General features: G+C 34.8%; 1 protein-coding gene across 5 annotated transcripts in view; it reads right to left on the bottom strand.

Annotated features, from left to right (window-relative positions):
- Nucleotides 1-27562, bottom strand: part of LOC129796107 (vasorin-like) — a 98390-nt gene that overhangs the window by 10953 nt on the left and 59875 nt on the right. For all 5 annotated transcript variants that reach the window (XM_055837835.1, XM_055837831.1, XM_055837832.1 and 2 more), the window contains exons 4-5: nt 4863-5781; nt 1456-1616 (exon numbers count right to left, since the gene is read on the bottom strand). In XM_055837835.1, the coding sequence (XP_055693810.1) occupies nt 1456-1616; nt 4863-5636 (935 nt within the window). In that variant the 5' untranslated portion in view covers nt 5637-5781. The remainder of the gene's footprint in view (nt 1-1455; nt 1617-4862; nt 5782-27562) is intronic.

Below are 27562 nucleotides of genomic sequence, written 5' to 3'. Positions count from 1 at the left end.
AGACATTCTTGAAGAAACTTAAAGATTCTTAAAATGACTTAAAGAAACTTAAAAAATCTAAGAAAAACTTAAATCTTTCTTAAGAAATCTTCAGTTTGACTAACAAGTGAATTTCACCCAAGGTTTCAATGTTTCACGTGGACGCGAAGGGGTTAGGCATGACAAAATAAGTTTGAAAAATCCAAAAAAAAATTATTGGACAAAATAAAAGACAAAATATTTTGAAAATACAAAAGATATTTGTAGGTTTTTCAAAATATTTCACCATTTATTGTATCTAAAATTGCACTAAAGTCTTTTGTGGAGAGATTGGAAGAAGTTTTAGAATAATATTTTGTGAAATATTACATTTAATGTCAAAATCTTTTGTATTTTCAATATATTTTGTTTTTTATTTTGTTAAAAATTGCTCTCTTTAATTTTTAACCAACATTTTGCCAATGGATGTAAATTCAAGAAAAGCTTTACTTATTAGCTTCAAAATTTGTTTGAAATCCACCCTTTAAGCTTCTCGAATTTTCTCAATTATTCGATTATGTAGGTAGGTATTCCTCATTTAGAGAAATACAAAGATTATTTAATAATATTCCTTTAAATAGCACAAAAGCGCTGAAATTCATCCCTTATTTCATGTTAATTTACAATTCAAAACCTCATGCACTTGGTATACGATTTTTGGATTTGTGTTCCCCATTTATAGCTACAGGAGAATGCACTGAAAGAATTTTAACTTTTCAAGTACCAAATTCGACATTTTACTACTTATTTTGTACTTGGATAAGCACCAAAATTCTTCTTCTTCCTTTTTTTGATTTTTAAGATATTATCGATATCGATATTCAATATCGATATAGAATCTTCTTCTTTTTTTCTTTTCTCATGAAAATTGAGGAAAATCATCTCAACCCCTAAAGAAGCAAAAAATGAAGTTCCTAATCCCCAGGAAGAGCCGAATTTCAGGAAAACACCACACATTTTGTATTATTGTTTAACAAATATAACCTAAAACTAAGAAAAAAAAAGAAGAAGAAGTTTCAGTTGAATAATCGGTTTTTGAAAAAAAAAGCGATATTGTGTGAAAATATAACCAGCAGCGCCTCTATATAGATATTTGAGAAATAAAGTGGTGCTTTTTCAACTTAATTGGTACTTAGAAAAGTAGTAAAACCGACAGTCGAAGCACAAACTGTTTTTTCAGTGATGTTAATTTATTTTATCCCCCCCAACTCCTCTTAACCCAAAACATTATGAACATAATCCACGTAAATTGACTTGAGAAGAATTATTTTCATTGAGTGTGAATAAATTTCCATGTGGTTTGCTCTCTACCAACCCCTTCTCTTGGCTGCCTTTGTGGGTCCAAAATGAAATTGAATTTTAGGGGGGCGGCATACGGAGGTCTCTTGCAGCTATTTACGATTAATTAACATGAACAAGCAATTAATGTTTACTCACCGTGAATCAATTCGAGTCAGGCGCTCGAGACGATCGAGGTGCAATTCCCGCAAGTTGAACAAATTCAATAGTGCCACCGCGGGTAAATATGAGAAACTATTTCCACTCAGGGATAAATTCGTTAGATTCGACAGCTTCGACAATTGTACAGTTGGCATCACCTGCAAAGGACACAGAGAGGAGTAAAGGGAATTTAAATAAGAACACCACCACTATTAAATTTATTTGCACACACACATCCCAAGTCAGACACGGAAATTGTTAGAGCTTATGATTCTCGTGTTGGGGAGTTGCTGCAGTTTGAAATTCAATTAGAAATTTCACCTGCAAACACTTTCAATATTGACAGACACCGCATTTTCAGCGATAAGGGTTGTTAACAGGATTCTCTACGCCCTCACAGCATCCCACCCCCGCCTGTCGCTTCTTGTTTTTCCACGCACACAGCTACCTCACAAAATGTCGAGGAAATTTTATCCTTAAATGTTTTTTTTCCATTTGCTCTATTGATTGACAAAGAGCAAATTGATTCTGAATAATTTTTCTATAGTTCTATCTTGGGGTAAAATGCTCACTATTAAATTAAGCTTTTCAATTAAACTCTAAGAAAAAATGGAATTTAATTAACAAATAAATTTCAAATGAAAATTAAAATTAAAAATGAAAGTACTTAAGTATCCCACCGCTGCCACCAATTGTTAGAGTGGACCCACATCGGGACCTAGTTTAATAAAAATTCTGAAAAAAGGAAATGGTGGCAGTAATTTTTATCTCGTTTGAATAGTTTTCGCGGAGAATATTTTTTCTGAAAGAAAAAAAATCTTCAAAGGACATTATGTACAACGTATGAAAAGAAAATGTACTCTAAAATTGACAAAAGTTCTAAATTGAAAAAGGTGGGGCAGAAAAAGTCACTCAACCGTTTAGAAAAAGCATAAAAAATCATATTTTTCAACGAATCAGACCAAAATGATCTGGGAAGGAGTTGTAGAGTGGAAAATTTTCTGTAGAAATGAGTTAAATATTTAGTACTACGTCATACCCCGCTTAATTATCTCTTGGCTAAACTCTTCTTACACATTAAAACTAATGAGTAAAAAGAGCGTAATCAAGACATGATTAAGCCGGGTTAAACTGTATTTTGCTGGGAAATTTTACATTTTGCGGTTTTTATCAATCTTTGAGTGGCTGTTTTTTGCCCCACTCCCTCTCCAAATGTTTAAAAATCTAACAAACAAACATTTTCAGTGTAATTATAATATTTTTCATCGGAATAAATCAATCCATTTATGATAAAGAGTTATTCAAAATTCATTGAAAATAATCTTTTGAAACTTTTAGATCCAACATTATGTAATTTGTATCAAACCAATATGTATCACTAATTTTCAATTAAAAATCATTACAGCTTTTTGACAAAGCTTCCAATGCTACAGTTCTAGGAAAAGAAAATATTTTTCATTAATTTGCCATGCACAAAAACCTTTTTATGTTTAATATGTTGAAGCTATCAATAATGTATGCATAAATAAAAACGGATTGAAATGGGAAATAAGCATAAAATGGAGTGTAGTGTTTTAATTTGCCCCCTAGCTGCATGAACTCTCTGAAATCAATTTCATCTAAATTTGCATTCATGCCTTTGTGAGGAAAATTGCAAAGGGTGGCTTTAGAATTATTTATAAAAATAAATTGTTTTATACATTTAATTTGCATCGAGAGAGAAATTTTATGTTTTTAAAATTAGCAAATTGAAATGGAAATCGATTTTACTTTTTTTTTTATTCGTAGGTATGTAATTAGTTTTTTTTATTATTTTTTTATATTATATTTTAACATATTTTATGTAACAATGAATATACTATGTTTGATTTTATGAAAATTACCTAATGGATTTTTTAAAGTCAAAATATTATTAATTTTTTAAAATTAATTTAGGATTGAAATTAAATTACTTTCATAAATCTGTTTAATGTTGAATCTCTTTATACATTAATTTAATTATAAGTCGGTCATTAAGAAACCTAATTAATTTTTTTGTCACAGCACAACTTGTTGATAATTTTATATTTAATGCAAAAAAAATGATTGTTATGTCACTACGGAATTTTATTTTGAACTCCTCATTGCTTTATGCTGTGAGAGCTTATTTTATTATTTATTTTAATATTATTAAAAAACAGATGAACCAATTTTCGTCATTTACATTTTCCTGTATTTCCTGGATGAGCTAAATTGCCGGTGGGGATGAGAATAAAATTTTATTCTGCTAAAAGGTCATATATTCTGTACAGGGTAGATGCCAATTTGATGGTGTACAAACGTTAATGATGGCGAAATGTTTTATTTGCATAAATATTGATTTAATAATTTAGTGATGTATATCTGGGATTATAATCAACACTGAATTAATTGTGAAGAGAAAGGGAAGGGGGAGGGCGAAGCTTTTATTTCGAATTGTTTATTTGATAAAAATGATGCAAATTTGATGATTCATTCCAATTTTATATGCAGAAAGTTAATGAAATTTTATTTCTACATGGTCCAATCAGCTTTTGACCACTCTACTGCAGTGAAGAAGCGCTTCAAATTTAATTTTCTATCCTCTATTAAAGTTCTTTTTGTTTTAAGAACTCTTTTCTTTATATTTTTTTTAATTAATTTCACAGGTAATTTAACTAGACTTGAAAGGAATATTTAAATTTAAATTAAAATTCGTAACATTTTCATAATTTACTGCACAGATTGAGAGAGTTTTCCACGATGCTGATTATAGGGTAGTCTCATTAAAGATTTTTAATGAGTGCAAAATTTCAATTTTCTCTAATTTTTCAAAAATTATTTTCAAGACCAGAAAACTATTTTTCAACAGAAGAGAATTGGGAAATCACCTACATGGATGAAATCCGTAATAAAGGGAAAAAAAACAATTATTTTAAAAAGAAGAAAATAAAGAAAATTGATTATAGAGACAAGATTTTTTGTTCATGAAAAATAAAATTATTTTTTTAGATAAGAAAACTTTTTCAATTCAAGAATTTTTATACAAGAGAAGAAAATTATTTGTCAAAAGAAGAAAATACTTTCTCAATACAAGAATATTATTTTTCAAAGGAGAATTTTTTTTTCAAAAGAATTATTTTAAAGAAATATATTTTCTCAAAAGAAGACTATTATATTTTTCGAGACAGGTAAATAGTCTATCATGTCAAGAAAATTAATTTTCACCACAAGAAAAAAAATTTTAAGATAAAACAAATTATTCCAATTAAATTTTCATTGATTGTTAATTATTTTCCTAACAAATCTATAAAATTTTTAAATTAATTTAGTGGGAATTGACGATTGTAGGAATTTTCCCAATTCTTAAAAAAAATTAAGTAAAGATATAAAAAAAATCAACTCACTGTGAGGTTGTTGTCAGCTATATCTAGCCATGTGAGAGCCACTAATCCCGTGAAGGCGTCTACATCTACATCTTTGATGACATTATCATCGAGCTCCAGGTGCTCGAGGTGTCTGAGCCCAAGGAAGCTCTCATTGCGGACGGATTCAATGAAGTTCCGGGTGAGATCGAGATGCCGCAATTGGTGGCAGTACAGCAAATTACTCGTTGGCACCTCCAAGATTTGATTATTCTCAAGGAGAAGTACTTCCAATGCACTTAAATTCTGGAATGTTGAATCCTCGAAGCTGATGATGCGATTATTGGTGAGATCCAGCTCCACGAGTGAAACTAGATCTGCCATGGCATTACTGTGGATACCTTCAATGAAGTTGTCACTCAAATTCAGAGCTCGTAGCTTCTTCAGCCCCCGGAAGGCATCCTTGCCCAGACTACCCACGAGATTTCGACTCAAATCCAACACACCCAGATCATATTGATACTCAAAATTCTTCCCACCCAGCGACTCAATGCGATTCTGTGAGAGATCCAACTTCTCGAGACTCATGTAGAAGGATAGCGTGTAGTGGACGCTGGTGATGAGATTCTTGGCAAGATTGATGGACTTCACTTCGGGATTCAGTTGAATTGGTACTACCTCCAGGCCGGCATCTACGCATGATGCTCTGAGATATTTATCTCCATCACAGGTGCATTTGGATGGGCAGAATGCAGCACTTGTGCCCAGGAGGAGGATGAAACTGAAGACAATCAGCATGTTGTTCATGTTTCCCATTTTTTGTGTGATGTTTCTGTCAGGTGGATTGGATGTACCTCCGCAAAAAAGCTCTCTCGTCAACCCTATTAATATGGAATCCCAGCGCAGTGTATGTATGTTCAACAGCTGGTGGAACCCCCGATCAATGGAGCTTTCCACATCTCTGCAAAAGAGAGAGAGAGAAAAAATTAGCAATGGTAGTGGCAATTAGGGGTTAAATTTTATTAGAGCGCAAAATTGTCGCAGCCATGGGGATTTTTGCTTAGATGGGGTGGCATTAGAGTAAATTGTGTGCTTAATCCTTCTGTATATGCCTTGTTTTTTTTCGGGAGGGCAGGCACTTCATCCTCCATAAAACACAAATGTCTGACCTGACACGGACAATCCAAAGAGGGAGGAGAAAAAAAAAACATACAGCATGGAAAAAGCTCTTTCTTTTTCTGCACAAACTGCTGAAGGATTCCAAAAAGGGGGGATAAAATGAAAAATTCACCTTATCACTGCCCCTTTGTTTAAACTCCATTTTAGCTTTTGAGCACAACAAAGAGCTTTTGCAGAAAATGCACTCAAATGAATTTATGCTGATCCTCCAAACATTTGAGGGGGTGGTTTTTAGATAAACCAGAGAGAGAGAATTATGGAGAGGAATTGTGGAAGAATAATGGGGAGCTTTTGATTCCTATTGACCTCTGCAAGATTGACCCCAGAATTGATGCTCATTCGTACAGCTTTGTACCTTTTTCTTCTTTATTTCTTTAAAGTAAAATTGACGTCTTAACATTTTTTTATGGCAATTTCTTGGACTGTTTATTAATATTTTTTTTTTCTTTCATTGAAAAATCCCTATTAAATCCAAAGCACGTAAAGTTTTATGTTTTTATGGGAGCTTTTCTCCCCTTCCCCCCAACTGTACGAAGAGTTAACTAAACTGAACCCGTTGAGTGCATTTGAGAAGCTTCATTTTGTTGGCAACATACACCATCAACATCATTTACTATGGGCACAGACCGTGTCTCACCCAGCGAGAGAGCAAAGGAAGGGTGAAAAAAAAAAGAATCCTGCCCAAAGGACAGTGAAACCCAACGAAGCACGAACCACAGAATGTAATGCCAAGTCGTCCATTTGCGTCAACCCATTGCGCCCTAAATTTATGTGGATGGGGGCGCCTGGTAGCTTCGCAAAGCTCCCAATGATCTCTCTCATCCTCTCGTAAAAAAGCTCACAGTAAATTGACCGTTCTTCGCAAAGCTGCAAAGCCTAAGAGAGCCTCGTTTTTCGACATTGCGGACAGCACTTTGGATGATGAGGACGGCTTGTCTGTTTGAGCATCGTTAAGCTGTCGACATTTTAATTTCACATCCCTCCCCCGAAGCCTTCTATATAACAAAAAAAAAGACAGAGAAGGAGAGCTTTTCTCTGTTTGAAAAGCATTTTTGCTATTTTATGCACGTTCCATCCGGCAAATAATTTCTTTTCTCGCCAAAAGCGCACGCCAGCATAGTCTCTGTGCTAAATGGGAATAGTTGTGAGGATTCTTTTGTGGCAACTTTCTCGCTTAAGACTTTTAGCTTTTCTCTGCCGGTTTTTTCCGCATGAAAAGTCTCTCTCGAAGGACGTAAAACAATAGGAGGTTAAACTAAATAGGGGATGATTGTTCAATTGATTTCACCTTTTTGGGGAATGATGGAATTCAATATAGAAGATAGATGGAACGTACAAAAGGTAGGGTTTAACAAAAGAGATGCACTCGCTGTAAGTTAAATTGAAAGAAAGCACAATAGTCCATGAGAAAGTTCTTCGACAAGAAGCTTTCTTAATTTATCCAATCACTTTCTTTTTGGGAAAATTGGGAGGAAAATTGCAAAGCAAGTCAGGAAATCAAGGGGTGTTTATCTGACGAATAATTCGATTTTGTTGGCGAATCATTGAAATATTTCCTTCATATCCCTTGCTAAGAAACGAAAAACTTTTTTCTCCTTAAATTTAATACTTTTCTAGGCTTCAATGAAGTTCTTAATTAAGCTTTTTCTCCTCAATCTGAGACTTTTTGGGACTAAAATCTGAATAAAAATTCTTCAGCTTGAATTTTAATGCTTCTGTGCTTGAATTTAGTCTTTTTAAGGCATGAATTGAGAACTTTTGAGAATTGAATTTTGTATTTTCCAAGCTTGAATTGAGTCATTTTTAAGCTTGAATTTAGTATTTTTTAGCTCCTCAATCTGTGACTTTTTATGCCGAATATTTTTATTTCTTTTTGATAATCATCCGAATTTTACCAAAGATCCGAATATTTTCGTTCAGATAAACACCCCTTGTGCTGAAAATATATTGTCATCTCTTTTTGAGAGATTTTTTTGTTCTAGCAGCTACAATTTTTAAGATATTGACTTGAAATTAAAATCAAACAAAACTTTTTAAGTTTATGTACGCAAGTTTTATCAATAACAAGTTATTCGCGGTTAAAATCATGCCCTAATTTCCTGGCCACCCTCATCCTTCAATAATTTTTTAATAAATATATGTACCTAAAAAAAATATATATAAAATGACAGCTGAAACATTTTTTTTCTCTAATTTTCTCCCTAAAAAAAGTAAAGCTTTCTAAGAAATTTTTTTCGCTACCTACTTAATTATATATATTCAACACGTTCATAAATTCCAAGACAATTTCCCAAGTTTTCGTAATCTTATACAATGAAACTCTTACACCTATTTAATAATGAATTAACCTTAACATGAAGTGTGGCCTTTCTCTAGGCAATTTATATACCATACAAATTATATATAAAATTCCCGAAAGCTCTTTCACGCAGATGTGAACAAAGGGAAGCATCGGAAGCTCGGTTAGAAAGCTCCCTCTTCTTCATTTCGTGTCACCATTAAAAATTCACACTTTTGCGTCTCACCGCATACCTTCCGCCACCTTCCGCACCATCCGGTGTGTGTGTGCTCTTACGGCGGGGGTGGAAGTGAAACGTGAGGGGTGTGCGCACATCCCCTGCGGAGGTGAGAATGTGAATCAAAAGAATATCATAATTAAAATCGTGTTAATAAAGATTGATTGCGTTGCGCCAACAAGCCCATGCCCGAGGTGCCTCTAATTGGGGCACATTGTGTGTGTGTGCTTGGCACAAAAGGTGCGCCGACGATGGCAAAAACGCCCATGTAATGAAGGTTCTCACGTGAAAAGGGAGCCCCTCGGGGGTGGCTCAATGAGTCTCACAGCACACATCGATCTTTGCCATCGTGCTCGTACCCATGAGGTTACACACAAGAACCATATACCCACAGTAGTAGCTTATTGGGAGAGAAAATTGGAAGAATTGAATGGCATTTGATGAGAGTATGCAAGGCCAAAAAGGGGAGGTAGATTTGCGTGGGATTCCCATCTACAAGGACGGGAAATGAAGAGTACTATTCGTGTGGAAGATTTTCACAAGAATGATCACCACACCCCTTTTGAGAGGAAAGCTGCTGTTGTCACACACTAAAAAAAACCACCCATTTGAACCCACTTTACTATATATAGCAGGAAGTTCCATTACACAATCCACTTTCGGACAAAACTGTCTCAGTCATCCCCCGCTATCTCCTCAATTACAGTCCATATCGAAATTATCTGCAGATTTTCGGAACATTGTTCTAACTATATACGTATAAAGTAAAGGCCAGCAGTGCCAGCAGTTTAAGTATAAGAGAAAGAGACCCCTCTTGCTCCAATTCAATAGCTTTCCTCCACTTCAATCACGATCCATTTCCGGGTGAACAATTGAGGAAGTCTCAAGATGTAGCCCTTGAATGGTAAAAGTGGTAAAAGTATATTCCTAACATCCCATTTTCTTTCATTGTATACTGTGTTGGAGATAAAAGATTATATTTCTATGAGTATTTTAAGCGTAGAAAATTATTCATTCAAGAATGACAATAATGACTAAATTCTTTATGATTTTCCATTGTGAATGATTTATATAAAGAAAAGATTAAACATTCAATGGAATGAATTAGAAATCGTTTATATTTTCCGTTGATGAAATTTAAATCTTGACATTTGCAAATGTCAGATAAATACAACTGTCAAATACATAATGACATTTGTTTAATACTTTATCTTCTTTCCAGACAAAAAATATCAGGGGAAAAATAGAATATTTATTTTAAAATTCTAGCTATAAATTCTTAAGTTTATATGACCAAAATCCAGATCAAGAATGCAGCAATAAAAAAGTACGAATAAAACCGAACGGAATTCAAATCGACAAACGGTCATATCTGTCACTTTTCATACATTATTGAAAAGTTTATTTAAAAGTCCCCAGAGCTTGTACCTTCATGATGGAGTCTTTTCCTTTTTTGGGATTTTACGGGTTTTACAGCATTTACGATTGAAAATAAAAATTGCATACAAATCGAGAACTTGCCCAAGGAGGGTGGTGCAATGTGGAAGGCAGAAAAAGGAGGACATGGTCTTGTTTCGTGAATTAAGTGAATGTTTCAGGAAATCGTCCCTTAAATGAAAATATCTCCGAGACACGTCGGCAAATGGGGGAGGACAGCAATTTCTTTTATGTGCGTATAAGGGAAAAAAACACAGAGAAACATACCTGGTAAGCACCCTTGCTGATCGGAGTATTTTGATGGTATGGAATATAAAAAAAGAGAGAGAATACGTGGGTGTGGGGAGAAAAATATAAAAACAACAAGTATAAATAAAAACGAGATGCTTGCGAGGAAAAAGCTTCACACAAGGGTAGGTATGGCACCCTCTCACAGAAATGAGCTTCACCGGGTGAGGGTGGTGGCGGGAAAAAATACGATGAGCCCTGAGAATTAGATGATGGTGAAAATGTGCTGTACACAGAAACACGGGGTGGGTGGTTGAAAAAAAAAACTGTTAAACATAACAAAACACATGAAAATAAACGAAAATGCTTTGAAGCTCTTTGATAGCCCAGTAAACAAATGATTGAGCCAATAAAGGTTCAATCACGATTGAATCAATCAGATTGATAAATGATTGATCAATAATTGATAAATCAATTGAGCCTGTCAATCGATTGATCAATCATTGGTCAATTATTGGTCAATCGCAGATCAATTCCGATTGATCAATAATTGATCATCTATGCGGACCTATATTGACTCAATATTGATACTATCAATATTGAGTCAACTACAACTCAATCAATTATTGATCATGGATTGATCATGGATTGACCAATTATTGTTCTTCAATTTTTTTTATCAATCAATTGGTCAATTTATACTCAATTATTGATCAATCCATATTGATAGCATCAATATTAAGTCAATTTTATCTCAATCAAATTGATCATGGATTGATCAGCTGTTGATCAACTATTGACCTCTAAATTTTTCTCAATTTATGCTCAATCCTCGGTCAATCACGAAATTTACGGGCAATCATCCGTCAATCATCAGTCAATTACACAATTTGCGGACAATTATTGGTCAATCTCATAATTTCAATCAATTGTTTGAATATTGACTCAATATTGACACTGCCAATATTCAATCAATCATATTGACTCAATATTGACACTGCCAATATTCAATCAATCTGATTGACTCAATATTGACACTGACAATATTCAATCAATCTGATTGAGTCAATATTGAGTCAATATGATTGATTGAATATTGATAGTGTCAATATTGAGTCAATTTTATCTCAATCAGGATTGATCATAAATTGACCAAGTATTGATCAATTATTGTTTACATAAACCCAACTGCGAAAGAAGATGATTATTATACATCTTTACTTTCAGTATGTACAAAAATTTCTCTAAGACCAATGAGACTGTTTTTGACGTATACTATATGCAATTCAGAGCGTGAGTCTCCCATATAATCCTTTGTGTTACAATAACTAATTAGGGGATTAATTAATTAAAAAAGGATTAATTAAATTACAATTAAAATACATAGACGAAGGCGGGAAACTATGTTTCGGACGAAGGATTTTTCAGTTTTCCCATGTTTTCTTTATAGATTTGGTAATGTCACTTTCATTTGTATAATTTGGCGCATAGAAAAATCTCCCCCTCCCTCCCCTGAGTACACAATCACCCACAATTTTGATTTGGGGATATTCAGCAATCATTAACGCTAATATCTGCGAAAATTTCTGCCACATGGAGTTTTTATAAGTTTGCTAAAATCGCGAATTAATTTTTGCAATTTTGACCAAAAGATTAAGTATTGACCACACACAAGAGGAATTCCCATAAATTCCTTGTGCACAACATTTTGCGCATAAAACGTATTAATTTAACCCTTTTGTTGATTTAAGATGTCGTTTAGAAGTTATTAAAAATATAAAAATGTTCCATGATAACCTGAAGATGGTTAATCCCCCTTTTCTACTTTAGTTTTGAAGAAAAGGTTTGATCGCGGTTGTGACCGCTTGGCTCAATGGATTTGTTGGTTGGGATGAGAGTTGTGTATTATGCGTCTTTGACTTAATAACACGAGACACACGTTAGAGAGCTGCTTTGGGTTCGCAGTAACTCTGTTAGATTAGATTTGGTGATGTTCATCAAATCTAACTACTCTAAAAGCAGTCGCTATTTCATAGTGACTACCCAAAAAGTGTGACTTGGTTTTGAGTCAAGTAGTGGTTGTGTGTTGAGAAGTTATCTCCATGATCACAATAGTGGTCATGGAGGTATTTTTTTTAATCTTTCTCAAATGCTCCCCTTGTTAGGTGCGTAAAATGAGAAAATATGTATGTGATGCAATAGGGTGTCAAATGTATGAGCGGTTGCCATACCGTCTCGCACAAAAGACGTATCCCTATCTTGGTTTTTGACCCAATAATGTTATTAAAGCAGTAGTGTAATGATCCACTTTATACGTGGGTCATTATTTTAAAACAGCTAAGTAATGTGTTTGGTTTTTTTTTATTTTTTGCCCAAGTTTTGGCTCCAAGGGCAAAAATTTTTGAAAAATATTTTGGCTCCAATGCCAATTTTTTTTAAACTCTTATGAAATCGGCTCCAATGCCAAAAATTTTTCAAAAAAAATGTAGCAATGTGTATACATATACACGTCAAAAACGCTCTGTAGATACTTTAATTAAATTTAAGTGTTCACATGATTAGGACTGTGACCAGTATTGCTCCGGCTGCTCTAACATTCATTCTAAAGATGGTTAATCCCTCTTTTCCACTTTAGTTTTGAAGAAAAGGTTTGAAGCAAGATATATGGTTCCTCATAGAATGATGTGAGTTACTAAGTCTTACTATACAAAAAAAGTTGTACAATGTACACATTGAGTTTCGGTAATGCAAAGATGCATGATACTGTGTTTCACAGAGATTTGGTGGAAATGAGAGAATTTGGTGAGTAAGAGAAATATGTGGAGTGGAGTATGAGAGATGGATTTTAATGGCACAAAATAAGAGTAAATATGCGATGATTTACTAAATGAGAGTAACTATGAGATGGTATAGCAATTTATTGCTATTAATGAGTATTTGTTTGAGAGAAATATATTGCAAGTGAGCTGGTTGCATTTCTTGGTGGTGCATGAATATATCCCCATGTTCTATGAACATGGGGATTTTTTTGCTTTTTCTTTAAAATTATTCTTTTTAAGAAAAGCAAAAAGAGAGAAATGGTTGTTTAATCAAGTGGTGTTGTATATAACTATACTGCTTTTAGTAGCTAATCAAGAGGGCAATCAAAAGGACGTTATATTTCATTGATTTGGAATTGATGTTCATGTTGATTTCAGATATTGCATCTGTCAACCTCACTGATACAAAAAGCTTATAAACTAAAAGATGTGTATAGTTGATAGAGTAAAAATAATACACAATTTTTTTAGATTAACTATAAAGCAACTTGTATGTAGCTTTATTTATCTAGAGAAGTATTATAAAGACTCTATGGTGGTATAAATGGTAAACGGCTTTCGAAAATAGGGTGCCAAATGTGCAAAGCGGCTGCCATACCGTGGTGCGCAAAAGGCATATCCCTATCTCGACATTTTTTCCCCAGAAATGATAAATCATGTAAGAGAAATACATGATAAACAGCTAAGTAAGATTATGTTGTTTTTTTTAATTTTTTGAAAATTTGCATGGCTCCAAGGGTAAAAATTTTCAAAATAATATCTGACTCCAATGATTCCATTTTAAGTTGGCTCCAATGCCAAAAATTTTTCAACAAAATAGTAGCTAAGTTTGACGTATATCATATGGCTATTCGAAAAATTTTCAAACTCTTTTGACGTGTATTTAATATTATATATCTTAATATATAAAGCTGAAAAGTCTGTCTGTTTGTGGCACATGAACTCCTCCGAAACGGCTATTCATCCTTCTACTAATATACTCCACCCTTTTATAGCTTAAAATGGAGTTTGCTCACACGTGATTAGGGGCTCTGGTTGACTTTGAGAACATACACTACATGAGTTTTACGCCTGATAATTTAAATATCAAACTAAAGTAGATTTTTAATTTAAATCCATGCGCAGAAATAATCGTTTCTCATCATTTTTTGACAATCAATCGGATTGATTACCTATTGAACGATAATTGACAATCAATCAGATTGATTACAAATTGAACGATAATTGTAAATCAATCGGATTGATTACCTATTGAACGATAATTGACAATCAATCGGATTGATTACCTATTGAGCGATAATTGAAAATCAATCGGATTGATTACCTATTGAGCGATAATTGTCTATCAATCGGATTGATTACCTATTGAGCGATAATTGTATATCAATCGGATTGATCAACTATTGATCAACTATGCGGACCTATATTGACTCAATATTGATCTCAATAATTGATCAATGATTGACAAAATTTGTTTACTGGGAGTCTATGTGCCATTGAAAGGGATGCCGATAGGGATTCTCAGGAGCTTTACGGTGGTAGAGCACAGTGATGTGTAGGAAGCATCGAGTACCTGTGGGCCGTGGTCAAAGGAAAAAAAATCCATTTCTTCTGCATTTTCTCACCAAGATTCTCAAGGGTAGCTCACCAACCCCTATACCCAATGGGGAGATTGACGAAGAGATGCCGGGAAGAAACAAATTAAGGAGAGGCTTCAAAAGGAAGAAAAAAAACTGCCACGAAGTGTGTGCCTTTTCCCAGGCAAGAAGGCAAACCCTACGCTTTCGGGGGAAGGGGGATGGCAGAAAAGGGAGAAAGAAAAAATTCCACAAATAAACTCACCCCCAGAAGCGTGCGTTGAATGGCAAAAGTCAGCAAATCATGAGGAATTTCTATTGATGATTTTATCCCATGGCATGCGGTATCTCTAACCAACCCCTCCATTCATCCCCATTTGGGGTGCGCCCAAGCTCCAATGCAATTAACATAGAAAGGATAGTCGAAAAATGTGCGAGCTTTTCCTCCTACGCACACATAACACAAAAAACCTCGCGCGCCAATCATTCGATTGAATCCCACACGTTGTGGCAGAAAAAAAATGCGAAAGAAGAAAAGATATTTGCCACAAGAAGGGGGATGGAGAAATTCTGGGTAAAAAGGAACGCCAGAATAAAGTGAGAGAGAAAAAATGTGAAGAAAAAGCAAAGAGCTTTATATTGTTTTGTACTAGCACAGAGGAATTCTGAGAACTTTTCCCATTCTCTTTCAAGGGATTGTCGTGTGTTTTTATTGTGCTTGTGAAGCTCACAGTGCATAAATTGCGAAACTTCCTGCTGTGCGAGCACTAAATGTCCCTTTGATCATCCGGCAATTGTTGAAGGCAATGGATTATCGAATAATCCCACCAACAGTGATTCATAGCAATATCCTCTTTCAGCAACTGATTGATTGGAGACAACGAGATTTTTCGTGCTTTTGTGTCCTCCCTTGAAGCTTTTCTCGTCTTTTCCACTCAATTTACTTTACAGCGCGTCGTCAAATTCCCGTTGAAAACCCCCACATAAAGTTTGTTTAACTTTACCTACCTCTATACCTACATATATTGTATATAGTAAGCTTTTGTACTTTCTTTTTTACATGCTTTTCGGGAGCTTTTGTCACGAGGGCAAACTCCTAAAAATTTATTGAAAGCTAGCAAGTTAATGAAAAGAAATAAAAAGAGACCATCTTATTGCATTCCAGCGACGTTTCTCTTTATTTTATTTGTATTAATTTGTTATTATAGGGACGATCGGGGCTAACAAACACAACATAAATAACCTGTGTTGCTTTTCTAGGCAGGCAGATTAGGTACTTCTTTAGGAGGAAACAGATTCTTTACAGGTTAGAAAATCGAATTGCCGTACGTTAAAATAGACGCGTCAAAAGCTGCAAAAAGTGTCAAAATACAAAAAAAATGTTCTACGGTAGTAAATCAATGTAAATTGTTAGGAAAGAATCGTTTGATAGCAGAATAGGAAACGTCAAAAAAAGGAAATAGATGTCAAACGTAAGAAACCAAAGAAACATATGATTTCACGAAAAAACGTCATATTATGTAAAATTAAATGTCAAACTTTAAAAATATGAGTTAAATGTTTAAATAAATGTTTAACGGTAAAAAAGAGACGTCTAGTGATAGATAAGAAACGTCAAATGAAAGAATAGAACTATTAAACGTTTTATTAACAGTCAAATGTTAGAATAAATGTCAAAAAAGTAGCGACAAGTGATAGATTAGAAACTTCGTAAGATAAGAAACGTGAAATTTTATAACTAAGATTAACACTTTAGATTTTAGAATTAACGTCAAGAGCTAAATAAGAAATATTAGGGGAGAGCGGGGTTAAAAAAGTCACTTAAGGGTTTAGAAAAAGCTCAAAATATCATATTTCCCAAACAGATAAAGCGAAATGTATAGCTCATTTCTCTAGGAAATTTACTGCCCTACAACTCTTTCTCAATTCATTTTGTTCTATCTAGCTAGGAAATATGGTATTTTAGGCTTTTTCTAAACCCTTAAGTGACTTTATTAGCCCCGCCCTCCCCTAACCATAAAAACGAAATATATGTTTTAAACGTCAAACGCGTTTAAAAAGAAATGTCAAGCGATAGAAAGGAAATGTCAAACTTTGCGATTGTAGAAAAAAAATTGTAACACAGTAATTCAGTAAGCTCGACACGTAAACACCGCCTACAATAAATACCTGAATACGTCTCTGTTCCCTAAATACTGATCTAACTTTATGAGCTCCGGTCTCCCCTAATATTTATACAAAAAAATATTCCACAACGAAAAAAAAGAGTATACAAATTTTTAATCAGCTCAGTAAAAAAATCATTGGACTGGAAACAATTTTTGTCGCTTATTCAGCATTTTTCCATCACGTTGCTTTTAAAGTAAAAATTATCAATTTTTTTGTAAGCAAGGTTTCAATTGATTTATTTATACATTTTTCAAACGAAATTGTATGAGCTTATTTTTGGAGATGGGAGCTTAAATGGGAGTTATAAATGCCATTTTAGCGAGCTTTTCTCGTGTCTGGGGCACATTCATGCTAAATGAGGCGCACTATTTAATTATGCACCAAAATTTCCATTGACAGGAGAAATCACTTAAATGTGTACTACCCCGGAGAATGGATGAATGGTTGAGAGAGAGCTTTTAGGATCAAAAAAGCACCATTTGTTGGGCGGGAAAATAAATAGAAAGAAAAAACATCTCCATGGATGTGTCCTGCAAAAATGCAGAGAGAAGGAAATTCCGTGTGAATGGTGGAAAATGCTGTTTAGGAGTCTCGATGGAATGCAATTAGGATGAATTTGCACCACAGGAGGGCATCTCTTTTCAAACTGACACGCTCTTTTCACCATCAGGAGATGAGGAGGAAGTTTGTGCTCCTGTCAAGTTGAATTGCATTGATGATATTTCCCGCGATATATACTTTAGTGCTGCAAATAGGAGGAGAAAGGTCTCTGTGTGCTGTCTGAATGGGGGAATTTGTGTAAGGATCGTGAAGGGTTTTTCTCCACACATAATCGGATTTTCATTCCCATACTCGTGAAGAGCTCCCATCCCATTCCCTCCTACACGTGCCATTGTGGCTCTGAAAACGACAGACTTCCCTCACACAGAGAGATTTTCTTCATCATCACCAAAACATCCCCCTACTGAGTATCACCACCCCCTCAGTGTTGGCGCGTGAAGCCTCCCAGGGGCTATTCATCGTTGTGTCTTTTGTACATCATATAATCCCAATTCTTTTTCTCCACTACATTTCAATGTTGTTCTATCTGAGCACACTGAAAGCTCCTCAAAGTATGCCGCTAGCACACAAATGGATTTTCTATGCGATTATGAGTTTTCTTTCTCTAACCAAAAGCTCTCCTCAGCTGGGATATGCTCCCCATTTGGAAGGAATCTCAGTTGTGAAATGCGCTCTGCAATAACACAACTTTATCGTTCTGCTGGGTTCCACTGCAATTAATCCCTGTGAGCAACTGTTTTAATATCACTACCACCCTCCCACATAGATAAATTTTGATGGGCCCATCCCACCTTCAGACCAGTTCCAAAATAATACAATTTTCAACCGTCACTTTTACGAATAAATTATCCCGCCCGTAAAAGGGAGAAAAAAAGTATATAGAGAAATGTGCTACAAGTGAATTTAATGCCATTCTATGGCTCTTTGCGCAAAACACTATTGCCCGATAACATCTCTTTCCAACACATAAAAACACAAAACAGTCGTAAAATGGGAAAGAGGGAGAACAAGATGGCAAGTTTAACGTCTTAATAAAGTTGTGAAAAAAATATATAAAAGTCATGTGATTTATTGGACATTCAGTGCACTTAAACACGCACGCAGTGTTAAGTTTTTCGCAAGATTCATGCCTGATTAGCATGGTAAGATTTTTCAAAATCTCTTTAGATTCCTAACAGGTTTTCTTCAACTATATGCAAATTAATTATTCGCTATTAGCTGTGATTCTTTCTTGAAAGAAGCACAGCTTCTGTGTACACTCAAAAATGCAAAGTCGTCAGATCGGGCTCAAACTTAGGATGAGCACGAATTAGGGTCCCTACATTCCAAAAAATGGTGGCGCCGAAAATCTTTCCGTTTTTTTATGTAATTAATTCATTTCTTTGAAGCATTAATATTGCTATGAATCTCTCGAAACACGCAAACTATTTTTTCAATCAAATTCTTAGAGCTTTGTGATATAAAAATGAATAGACTCCTTTTTTTCTAAAATTGTGTAAATAAAATTAGTATTTTGAATCCTCCATAATCATTCAATCTTAATTATTTGTTTATCAAAATCGGATCACATTTGACAATTTGAACAATTCTGATCAATCTGTCAATTACAGAAGTTGCACGCGTTAGAAAATAAAGAAAATTTACAGCTTCAGTGTATTTTGTGACTCCCAAAACGTTGAAAATGTTTATTTTAAACTTATAAGAGGTCTGAAAACCAAATTAACGGTCTAAATGTGGTCTAACTAATATTTTTTGTTTTTGATCTTGATTTTTTTAACGTAAGAAAATAAATGTCAAATGTAACAAAAAAAATATTTTTAACGTTGCATGTAAAATGTTGAAAAAAATATAAAAGAAACGTAAGACGTTAGAATAATTTAAACCGTTTGACGTTTTTTCTTAATTTTGACATTTATTTTCTAACGTTATAAAGTCAGAATCAAAAGTGGACAAATACATTGAAAAAGAAACGTCAATCGTTAAAAGAAGCGATATAAAATGATCGTCAATAGAATGCATGTAAAATGTTGTAAAAGAAACGTCTAAGATTTAAGACATATTTAAACAATTTAAAAGAAATGTCAAATGCTAAAAAAATGTTAAATGTCACAATGGAAATGTCAAATTTTTGAACAAACATTAAACGTTAAAGGAAATGTAAGACCCTAAAACAACGAGTGTTAGAAAATAAATGTCAAAAATCAGAAAAAGGAATCATATAATTTTAGAAAAGGAATGCCGAACGTTATAAAATGAACGTCAAACGTTAGAATTTCACAAAAAAATATAGAAAGCAACTTATTTGAGGGCAACAACCGTTAATTGAGTGTCGTAGGCTCAATTTTCATTATGTATTATTGGAAACTTAAGGCGTTTTTTAATTCATTGTTGATTGAAATTTTTTTAATTCATTGTTAATTGAAAAAAAAATGTCTGTTATAGTTTTCCTGAAAACAATTTAAACATAAAAAAGTTCTAAAGCATAGAGTTGTGATTGTTATTATTTTTTCTTAGAACAGAAAGCTCAAAAGCTAAAAAGCTTCTGGGAATTATCATGAAGAAAGAAATAGATGGGGTAAATAAATAAAACCTCCAATGCAGAATGGATTCTTGGCACCGTAGTGGCGACATGAAAAATGAATTTGGTGCATTGGAGTACAGTGCAAGTGTGGAATGTATTGCCCCTGGGGATCACAGGGAATATCCTCTCATGTCACATTTCTTCATTTTTACCGCAACAGCACATATAACATGGTGTCAGTGGGACTGAGATTGCTGTCGTCTTAGCGAGTTTTGTACCATCCACTCTCATGTGTAATTTACCACCTGTAGGGACGCCAAGGGTGGCCCAAAGTAACGTATACAGAATAGGAAGACACTCAAATGCACTTTCCTTTTGCCCGGAAAAATCACTCCCGGCACCCTCGATGGGTTTCCCCATGCCAAGATGAATCTGTGTCAGGAAAGATTGGGGATTTGTAGTTTCTTTTTTTCTTTTTCATGTTGAATGGCATTTTGATATGTCGGCTGAGGGAGGGGGTGCGGGGAAATCAAGAAAATAATTTTGGGGACAGCTGGACCAATTTATCGAATAGACCATTCTCAAGTTCTTTTAGTTTTTTATTCGGCATCAACAGGAAAGCTTAAAATGATCTTAAAATATTTTCTTTTGAGTTATTCAACTGGTTGGACAACATTTCAATGTTGGCTACCACCAACCCTTTGTGGGACTGGCATCACACCAGAATAGCACAAGAGAATTGAAATTGAATCGTGAAAACGTGAAAAGAGACGAATCCCCCGCATTTCTGGTGAGCACCTCATGAGAGGCTCGTTGAATAATTTCGACAGAGAATTTTGACAGATTATGGACAGCTGAATGTACAAATAAAGCGCTTATGGAGTGAGTCTGGCAGTCATTTAACTTGTGTCAGAGTCCATCGAGAGTCTCATTAGGCCCACGAGATTTATCGTGTTGTTGTTCATTTTCAATCGCTTCATTCTCTTCCCCCCTTCCATCTTTTATGTTTTTTTTTTCTTTACTTCTTATGCTCACTTCTCAACCAATTCCCCTTTTGTTGTGGCGCGCTTTTGGGAGAATGAAAAAAAAACTGGGCAGGTGATGTGGAAGCGAGGGGGGTCCTTTTTTTTCCTTAAAGATCAAGAATATGGGGAAGAAGAAGAAAGTCTTGTAATCTCGCCGTGTCAATGCGCTCTCAACTGATATATTACTTCAATTTCATGCAATTCGCTGTCGTCCACACAGAGTTAGAAGATGATTAATGGCATTTTATCTACAACCCCACACTCCTCCCCATTGCGCCCTCTGAGAAACCACCAAATGAGACGACGGCAACGCCGCATATTTCACATGGATGGTGGGGAAGATCCCCATCAAAAATCATCCCACGTGATGATCATTTGAGGAAGGAAAATCCCGTGAAAAGTGCATGGAAGGAAATGCAGGGAAAATTACCCGAAGAAAACGTGGGCAGAGTTGACACTTGTTCAGATGATAGATGATGACCTAAAAGCGTAATCTTCTCCAGAGAGGGGGGAAATCTCATTTATTTCACTCGCCCACTGACACACCGGGACGTGCCGAAAGAATCAAGAGAAATCATTTCCATTTAGAACTTGAAAATATGCTGAGGTCATACGTAATGCTTTTTTTCAGTCTTCCTCTTCTGCGGGTTTAAAAGTTGTGCCATGCGTGAAATTTATCATCATCCAATAGAGCTTCTTAAGCGCATGATTGCATTAATATTGATGAAATTTATGTGAATGGAGATTTTAAACCACAAAAAAAACTTTTTCAACTTAAAAGCTTCTCAAAAGTCCTTTAAGTATTTACGAAAATAAAGTTTCCTTTTAAATCATTCTTTAATTAATTTCTATATATCTAGGTATCGTTTTGTAATTGTTTAATGTTAATAAAGTTTATTGAGAAAAGCTTCGAAAAAAGCTAAAAAAATTCATCTAATTTTTTAATTTCTTTTTAAGAACATTTTTGAGTATATTTTTAATTTAAGATATGCTTTAGAATGTTCTTAAAAAGTCATTTAAAAATTACAAGAACTTTTTGTGATTTTTACAAAGCTTTTCTCAATGGACTTTATTAAATATAAAATTAAATTATAATAAATTTAAAAAATAAAGCATATTTTAAATAAAAAAAATATGGTCTAGAATGTTTTTAAAAACCAGAAAATTTTTTTAAAACATTTTTACAAAGCTTTTCTCAATAAGCCTTATTAAATATAAAATAAATTTAAAAAAAAAGCATATTTTAAATAAAAAAATATGGTTTTGAATGTTCTTAAAAAGTTATTTAAAAATTAGAAGAACTTTTTGAGCTTTTTTTGCAAAGCTTTTCTCAATAAACATTATTAAATATAAAATTAAATTAAAATGAATTGAAAAAATAAGGCATATTTTAAATAAAAAATATGGTTTAGAATGTTCTTAAAAATTTATTTAAAAATTAGAAAGCCTGTCTCAATAAACTTTATTGGCATTAAAAAAGTCATTAGAACAGTTTGAAATTTTAGGAGAAAAAGCGCCATAAAATATATCTCTTTAAGCGCAATAAAATCCAAAATATTTGACCTATTTTCACTAAAGAGAAAAAGAATCCCAACCCATTTGGAGAAGGTCATATTATTTCCAATCTTATCGATATTAAAGGGGGTGGTGAGAAGAGCTTTGACGAAGTAGTATTAAAATCTTCCTTTTGACTGTGCTCAGTGACTTTGCCCCAAAATGGGGAAGAGAAGACTTAAAATTGTCAAAGGAGATTTTCTCTCAAAGGAATAATTCTTGAGGTGGAAATTGAATTCAGCATGGGGTGACCATTTTGAACCGCACCAACTCCCATTTTCCACAAGCCATGTCCAAAAAGCCATGCTCAAAGAACGATTTTCCTCGCAATTCTAACATAAATTTTCTTGGAATTTTAACGTGCAAAATTGCATCCAAAGGGATTCAAGTGGGATCTATATGGCATAAACTCCTTTTGCCTTTCTCAGAGTGTTGATTTTAAATTGAAATTCTAAAGCACACCACTTTCCTGCAAAATATAGGTCATTCAAGTGTCGTGTGGTCAGGTCCACATGTGATGCTTTTTTTGTCTTTTAATAAATTGATGATGGTACCTCCTTCTCTACTATGTGGTCAACAGAGGTGACCACAATGGAAGCCGGAAATTGACATGTAATCTATTAGATTTTCCATTCTTTCGCCTCCTCTCTCGGGATGGGAGCACACACAGAGAAGTTGACCGCATAATCCGCTTAGCTTTGGGGAAAATCGGAGAATGAGATTGAATTGTGGGAATTTATGTGGGTGGCCTGGATGGTCCACATGAATCCACGTATAGCCATCAAACTACCCACCCGCCCCCCCCCCCCCTCGCAGCCCATCGTCAATGGCAAAAAGTGATATCGAAAGGGATTGAGGTCGAAGTGGCGAGACTCCTTAATTTCCCACCCACACCACCTTATAAAAGTCACTTCCGAGTAAGAAAATCCTCCTTCATGCGATTTTTGTGGTTTCATGGTGCATCATTATCAATTCTCTGCACCTCGAGGAGTGACTTTAAGTACTTTCTTCGGGAGAGCTTCTCTCGCCTCGATAATTTATGGCAATTCCATTGCTCAAACCCCCTGCGCCGTAAGCCACCCTTGCGTTGAGTTTGTGGGAAAGTTTTGTGAAAAATCCACCGCATGATGGGGATCCGAGCATCACAGTATGGGGTTTTCCGAATGTCGAGGAAATGGGTGAGAATAAAAGAATATTATGTATATATTCAACATTCTGACCACATTGGAATTCCCTCCCCCAAAAGTTGAATCAATTTTTTTATCACCCACATTTTCCACCTCAAATTGGACTCTCTCCGATGTATTTTCCGGCAGGTACAATTTCCCCAAATATAACACCGGAAAGAGTGTGGAAAATGTGGAAATTTTGCTTTTAAACTAGACTGTTGCAAAAGCCAACCGGGAGAGGGAAATTTAACACTATGGAAATGTATGTGAAAATTTATTCTTCTATTTAATGTTTTGAGCTTTTTAGCTTTGTGTTTTGGTGGATAAAATGAAAGAAAGGTTTCCCTTTGCTTTTTTTGTCCCTTTACGTGTTTGAAACATTCGCGCTAATGTTTCGTCGGTATTTTAGAGCAGTATTTTTGAAACGATGTGGAAATTCACGAGAAACTTATACAAAGATGGAAATAAATATTCATACTCACAGTTGTGTTTTGTAAATTGTTTAAACACATCGACGAAACATTAGCGTGAATGTTTCACACATTTTACAAAATTGAGTTAGTCTTATGTATTTTCATTGCTTTGAATAATCTTGTTAATCAGGATTAAGTTTCCTTAAAGCAAGCTTCAGTTTTTGAAGCTTGGCCTAAGTTTTTTGATCTAGGCCTAAGAATTTTTGTCTAGATTTAGCTCTGTTGAATCTGGCTTTAATTTTTGAACTAATGAATTAAGTTTTCTAAGGTTAGATCAAACTGAATTGGGGATGAATCATACAAAACATTTAGCCGCAAATAGCCTATTACCAAACCTGAAAACTTTAAAAATTTGTCAATAAAATCTTGCTCCCTTCCAAAAACAAAAGACTTAAATTTATCTTAAAAAACTTAGTCTAGTTTAAGAAATGAACTAAGCCGGACTTAATAGCGAATATAACTCCTCATTTGCAATAAAAATAATCTATTTAAAAACTTAACATTCCCTAGAAGGAACTAATAATTTTTTTATTACAAAACTACCCCTGTTACACCCCATTTTCCCCTACATTCCTTATTCCACTTTGTACTGCATTTGATTCTTTATTTTTTTTTACGAGAAACTTCCATGTTTCTTTGAAAGTAGAACTACTCCCAAGAGCGATATGCGATCAAGTACTCACGATTATGGGATTGACTGATGCATTTGAGGGGTTGAAATGAAAAGGAAATCCACTATGGGGGTATTTTGGAAGAGTGAGAGTTCCCTGTGCAAGATGAAGCAAAGTTGATGGGCCATAATTGGAAATGTCGAAAGAAATTGATTGGAAAATATACAATTTTCTCAAAGCTGTTGAGATTTTCGAAAATGGGAGCCCATTCGGGGGTTCCATTGATGCGAAAATAGTCGTCGTTGTTGAATTTCTTTATTAAATCTCTGAGAAAAATGGCACACACACACAATTGCCGTGACCAAAATCCATTCTCAATCGAAGAATTATACTGTGTGTGGTGGAAAAATCATTCTCCTCCCTATAGAGGAAATGTGTATTTTCTCTTCACTTTCTTTTCATTTGCAGAAGTATTGCTGTTGGTCCACTTCAGTCATCACCCCCTAACGACAATTCCATCAATGCCCCTCCGAAATGCCTTTCAAGCCATCGACATGTCGATGCGATGAGGATTTGGGTGGAGGCTGCTGTATTATTAAAAGGTGGAAATCTTTTCCATGTCAGAGACATCGCTCCTCTCCGCAATTGCCAATGCCATGATGGGGGGTGGAGGAAGACAGTGAGAGGCGCAAGAAAAAAAAATTCATTAAGCTTCCTTTCGTGGTATTTTCGCCAAAAAAGACTTTGGGAGGATGTGTGAGCGGGAAAATCGGAAAATCCCTTTCTTTGTCGATTCTCCCCGTATATAAGAAAAGTCAATCATAACGCGTCCAGTTATAAGAGTTGGTGTCCCACAACGTATAGAAGTTTGTTTATGCGTTGTAATACTATTTGTGAGCAGTATTAGTAGGCAAAGGTGATTTTTTTTGTGAACTTCAGTAATTTGATGCAAAAAAATGGTTATATCTCTGGTTCTATAAGGCCTACAGAAATTTCTTGACTAGTTATGGAAAGCTATTGAAATAATCTATAATCTGACATATGTTTCGATACATTTCAAGGTCACCACTAGAACACAAAATGGCGGATTTTTGTTTCACCAAAACAGTTTTTGGCATTTTTTATCCTGAAGGAATAGTTCTAGAGGTTTCTGATGTTCTAGAAAGTTGTAGAGTTTTGCAAAACCTTTAATTTGATACCAAGTTGAGCAAAATCGGACAAGCAGTTAAGGAGATATGGCTCTTAGAACTTTTCAAATTCAAGAATTTTTCAAACTGCGATATCTTCTAAACGGCGACATAGAATTTCTTCATTTTCGGACTGGTGAAAGATATTGAGTCAGGCTACAACATATCAAAATTTAAACGATTTGCCTAATGGGGATTCGGAGATATTGTCCCTTAAAGTTAGGCAATTTTTGTTTTTGATTTTAGCGCCTCTTGCGGATGTTTTTGGAACTTGGAATGTTCTAGACAGTTGTAGGGCTTCTTGAAACCTTTCATTTGATACCAAGATGATCAAAATCGGTCAAGCCGTTCTCGAGTTATATTGAAAAAACACTTTTTGCTTTAGGCCGCCATATTTGCTAAACCGCTTGACCGATTTTCAAGTATGAATAGTCGATGAAAACGTCTCACTGGGCTCTACAACATACTAAAATTTCAGACCTCTAGCTGTAAGGGAAGTGGTTGACAGTATTTCAAAATGGCGGACGGCGGCCATCTTGGATTTTGAAAATGCGAAAAAATGAAATTTTACACCCACATTTCTATAGAAAACTTCAAACCGGAAGTCTCTATCTGTTACCGTTCTCGAGATATAAGGCAAAGTTTAGAGTCCCGGACGGCAGGCCGGACGGCAGGCCGGCAGGCCGGCCGGATCAAAAATTTTCCACCACCACTTTTGGAATGTGGGATGTCTAAAACGTGCTCATACCAAGTTTGAGCCCGATCTGAGGTGGTCGGTTTTTCCGACGATTACAATACTTGGTGTTGGCCACGAAGTGGAACACCAACTAATCCCCACACACACTCCCCTTGTAGCCACCCTCACGAAAATCATGATGAGAGATTGTGCTTGGAGGATTTCCCATATTATTCCTTTCCCTCAATGAGCGAGCTTCTTCTTTTTTTTGGCTTGCTTAGAACCTCATTTTCACTCCGGCTTATCAGCTAATCTCTTGCCTCAATGTTCGGAGGAAATTATATGGAAAAGAATGTCAAAAGCTTCTTTCGCGGATAATGGAGGAAGCGTGGATTGGGGGGAGGGGTATGTTTCTCAAATGAAATGGAGAAAATAGCACGTGTATCCCCCCTGTGTGAGTGTTAGGAATAAATAGAAAATCATCATGGAAGACTTCATTCATACTAATAATTGAATATTTTTCCCCAAAAAAGAGGCAAATGGGGTACACGAAATACCCCAAATGACTTCTTTTTCTTTTTATAAGAATTCTCATAAATATTATGATTTTTGTTTTGATAGAAAAAATATTTTGATCCTTTTTGAGGGAAGTTTTTCAGACTTTTTATAAATTTCTAAAGTTATAATTTATTCAACCCTTGAAAGGACTTATCAATGAACAAAAATATGTCAACAATCTCAGGCACGTGGAATATTTTTTGAATAAATTTTTGATCATTTTGCAACCTTTTTTGTAAAATATATTTAAAGAGAAGAGAGTTTATTCATTTTTGGGTCCTCATGACTAAATAATTGTAATGTGACAATGGAATTGGATTGAAGAACTTTGAAGTTCACGCTTTTTGAGTTTAATGTATTTTCGTACTTAGCCCCAATTCAGCCTGACCCACCTTAAAAAAAACCTTAAAACTGACATAAAAAAGTAAAGTAGGCTTAGCTTAAAAAAAATAGAACCAGATTTGAAAAAAACTTAAGTCCTA

The sequence above is a fragment of the Lutzomyia longipalpis genome, chromosome 4, assembly GCF_024334085.1.
Source record: "Lutzomyia longipalpis isolate SR_M1_2022 chromosome 4, ASM2433408v1".
Taxonomy (NCBI): domain Eukaryota; kingdom Metazoa; phylum Arthropoda; class Insecta; order Diptera; family Psychodidae; genus Lutzomyia; species Lutzomyia longipalpis.
Note: the sequence above shows the minus strand (reverse complement) of the source record. Positions and strands in the feature narration are given on the sequence as shown.